Source organism: Stenella coeruleoalba (genome assembly GCF_951394435.1).
Source record: "Stenella coeruleoalba genome assembly, chromosome: 21".
NCBI classification, from domain to species: Eukaryota; Metazoa; Chordata; class Mammalia; order Artiodactyla; family Delphinidae; genus Stenella; species Stenella coeruleoalba.
Genome location: NC_137167.1, coordinates 21042205 through 21043668, shown reverse-complemented (window position 1 = coordinate 21043668; position 1464 = coordinate 21042205). Strand labels below are relative to the sequence as shown.

At 49.5% G+C, this 1464-nt stretch overlaps 1 protein-coding gene across 1 annotated transcript; it reads left to right on the top strand.

The window, feature by feature from the left end:
- The first annotated feature begins 202 nt into the window (after positions 1–202).
- On the top strand, positions 203–1464 carry LOC307179771 (succinate dehydrogenase [ubiquinone] cytochrome b small subunit, mitochondrial-like). The gene is given in 2 exon segments (XM_079909384.1): positions 203–614; positions 618–1464. Coding segments are annotated over 2 exon segments (477 nt in total). The 5' UTR covers positions 203–503; the 3' UTR covers positions 984–1464.

The window sequence follows — 1464 nt, the reverse complement described above, 5'->3', positions numbered from 1 at the left end:
AATGGAATCTGGATTGGATCCTAGAACAGATTTTTTTTAAAAGGAGATTATTGGAAAAACTGGCAAAGTCCAAATAAAATCTGGAGTTTAGTTAATAGTATTGTACCAATGTTGATTTCTTCATCTTGCTAAATGTACACTGGTCATGTAAGATATTAACATTAAGGGAAGATGGTGAAGAGAAATATGAGAACTCCCTGTATTGTCTTTGCAGCTCTTCCATAAACCCCCAAATATCTCAAAACAAGAAAGTTTAGGGCTTCCCTGGTGGCGCACTGTTTAAGAATCCGCCTGTCTATGCAGAGGACACGGGTTGGATCCCTGGTCCGGGAAGATCCCACATGCCGCGGAGCAACTAAGCCTGTGCACTACAACTACTGAGCCTGTGCTCTAGAGCCCGTGAGCCACAACTACTGAGCCTGTGCACCGCAACTACTGAAGCTTGTGCGCCTAGAGCCCGTGCGCCACAACAAGAGAAGCCACCACAGGCCTTTCTGAGCGACATGGCGACTCTCTGGAGGCGGAGTGTCCTCTGCGGTGCCAGAGGTCGGCGAGCTCTCTTCCTCCGAACCCCAGTGGTCAGACCGGCTCATGTCTCAGCATTTCTCCAGGACTGATCAACCCCAGGATGCTGTGGAATACAGCACATTCACCTGTCACCCAGCCACCATTCTGGTTCCAAGGCTGCATCTCTCCACTGGACTGGTGAGAGGGTTGTCAGTGTTTTGCTCCTGGGCCTAATTCCAGCTGCTTATTTGAATCCTTGCTCTGCGGTGGACTACTCTCTGGCTGCAGCCCTCATTCTTCATAGTCACTGGGGCGTTGGACAAGTTGTTACTGACTATGTTCGAGGGGCTGCATTGCAGAAAGCTGCCAAGGCAGGCTTTTTGGTGCTCTCGGCGTTCACCTTTGTTGGGCTTTGTTATTTCAACTATCATGATGTGGGCATCTGCAAAGCTGTGGCTATGCTGTGGAAGCTCTGACCCTTTAGACTTAACACCTTGAGAAGTGATTGTACATTGGGCTTCCCTGGTGGCGCAGTAGTTAAGAATCCGCCTGCCAACGCAGGGGACATGGGTTCAAGCCCTGGCCCGGGAAGATCCCACAGGCCACGGAGCAACCAAGCCCGTTCGCCCCAACTACTGACCCTGCGCTCTAGAGCCCGCGAGCCACAACTACTGAAGCCTGCGGACCTAGATCCCGTGCTCTGCAAACAAGAGAAGCCACCGCAGTGAAAGGCCTACGCACCACAACGAAGAGTAGCCCCCGCTCGCCGCAACTAGAGAAAACCTGTGCACAGCAACGAAGACACAATGCAGCCAAAAATAAATAAATAAAATTAAAATTAAAAAGTAATCCTGAATCTTTAAAAAAAAAAAGAATTGATTGTACACCTCCTTGCCTCTGCTCTGTCATGCCATTTCAACTCACAATAAGAAGGAAGTAACAGATTAGTCCCGCTGA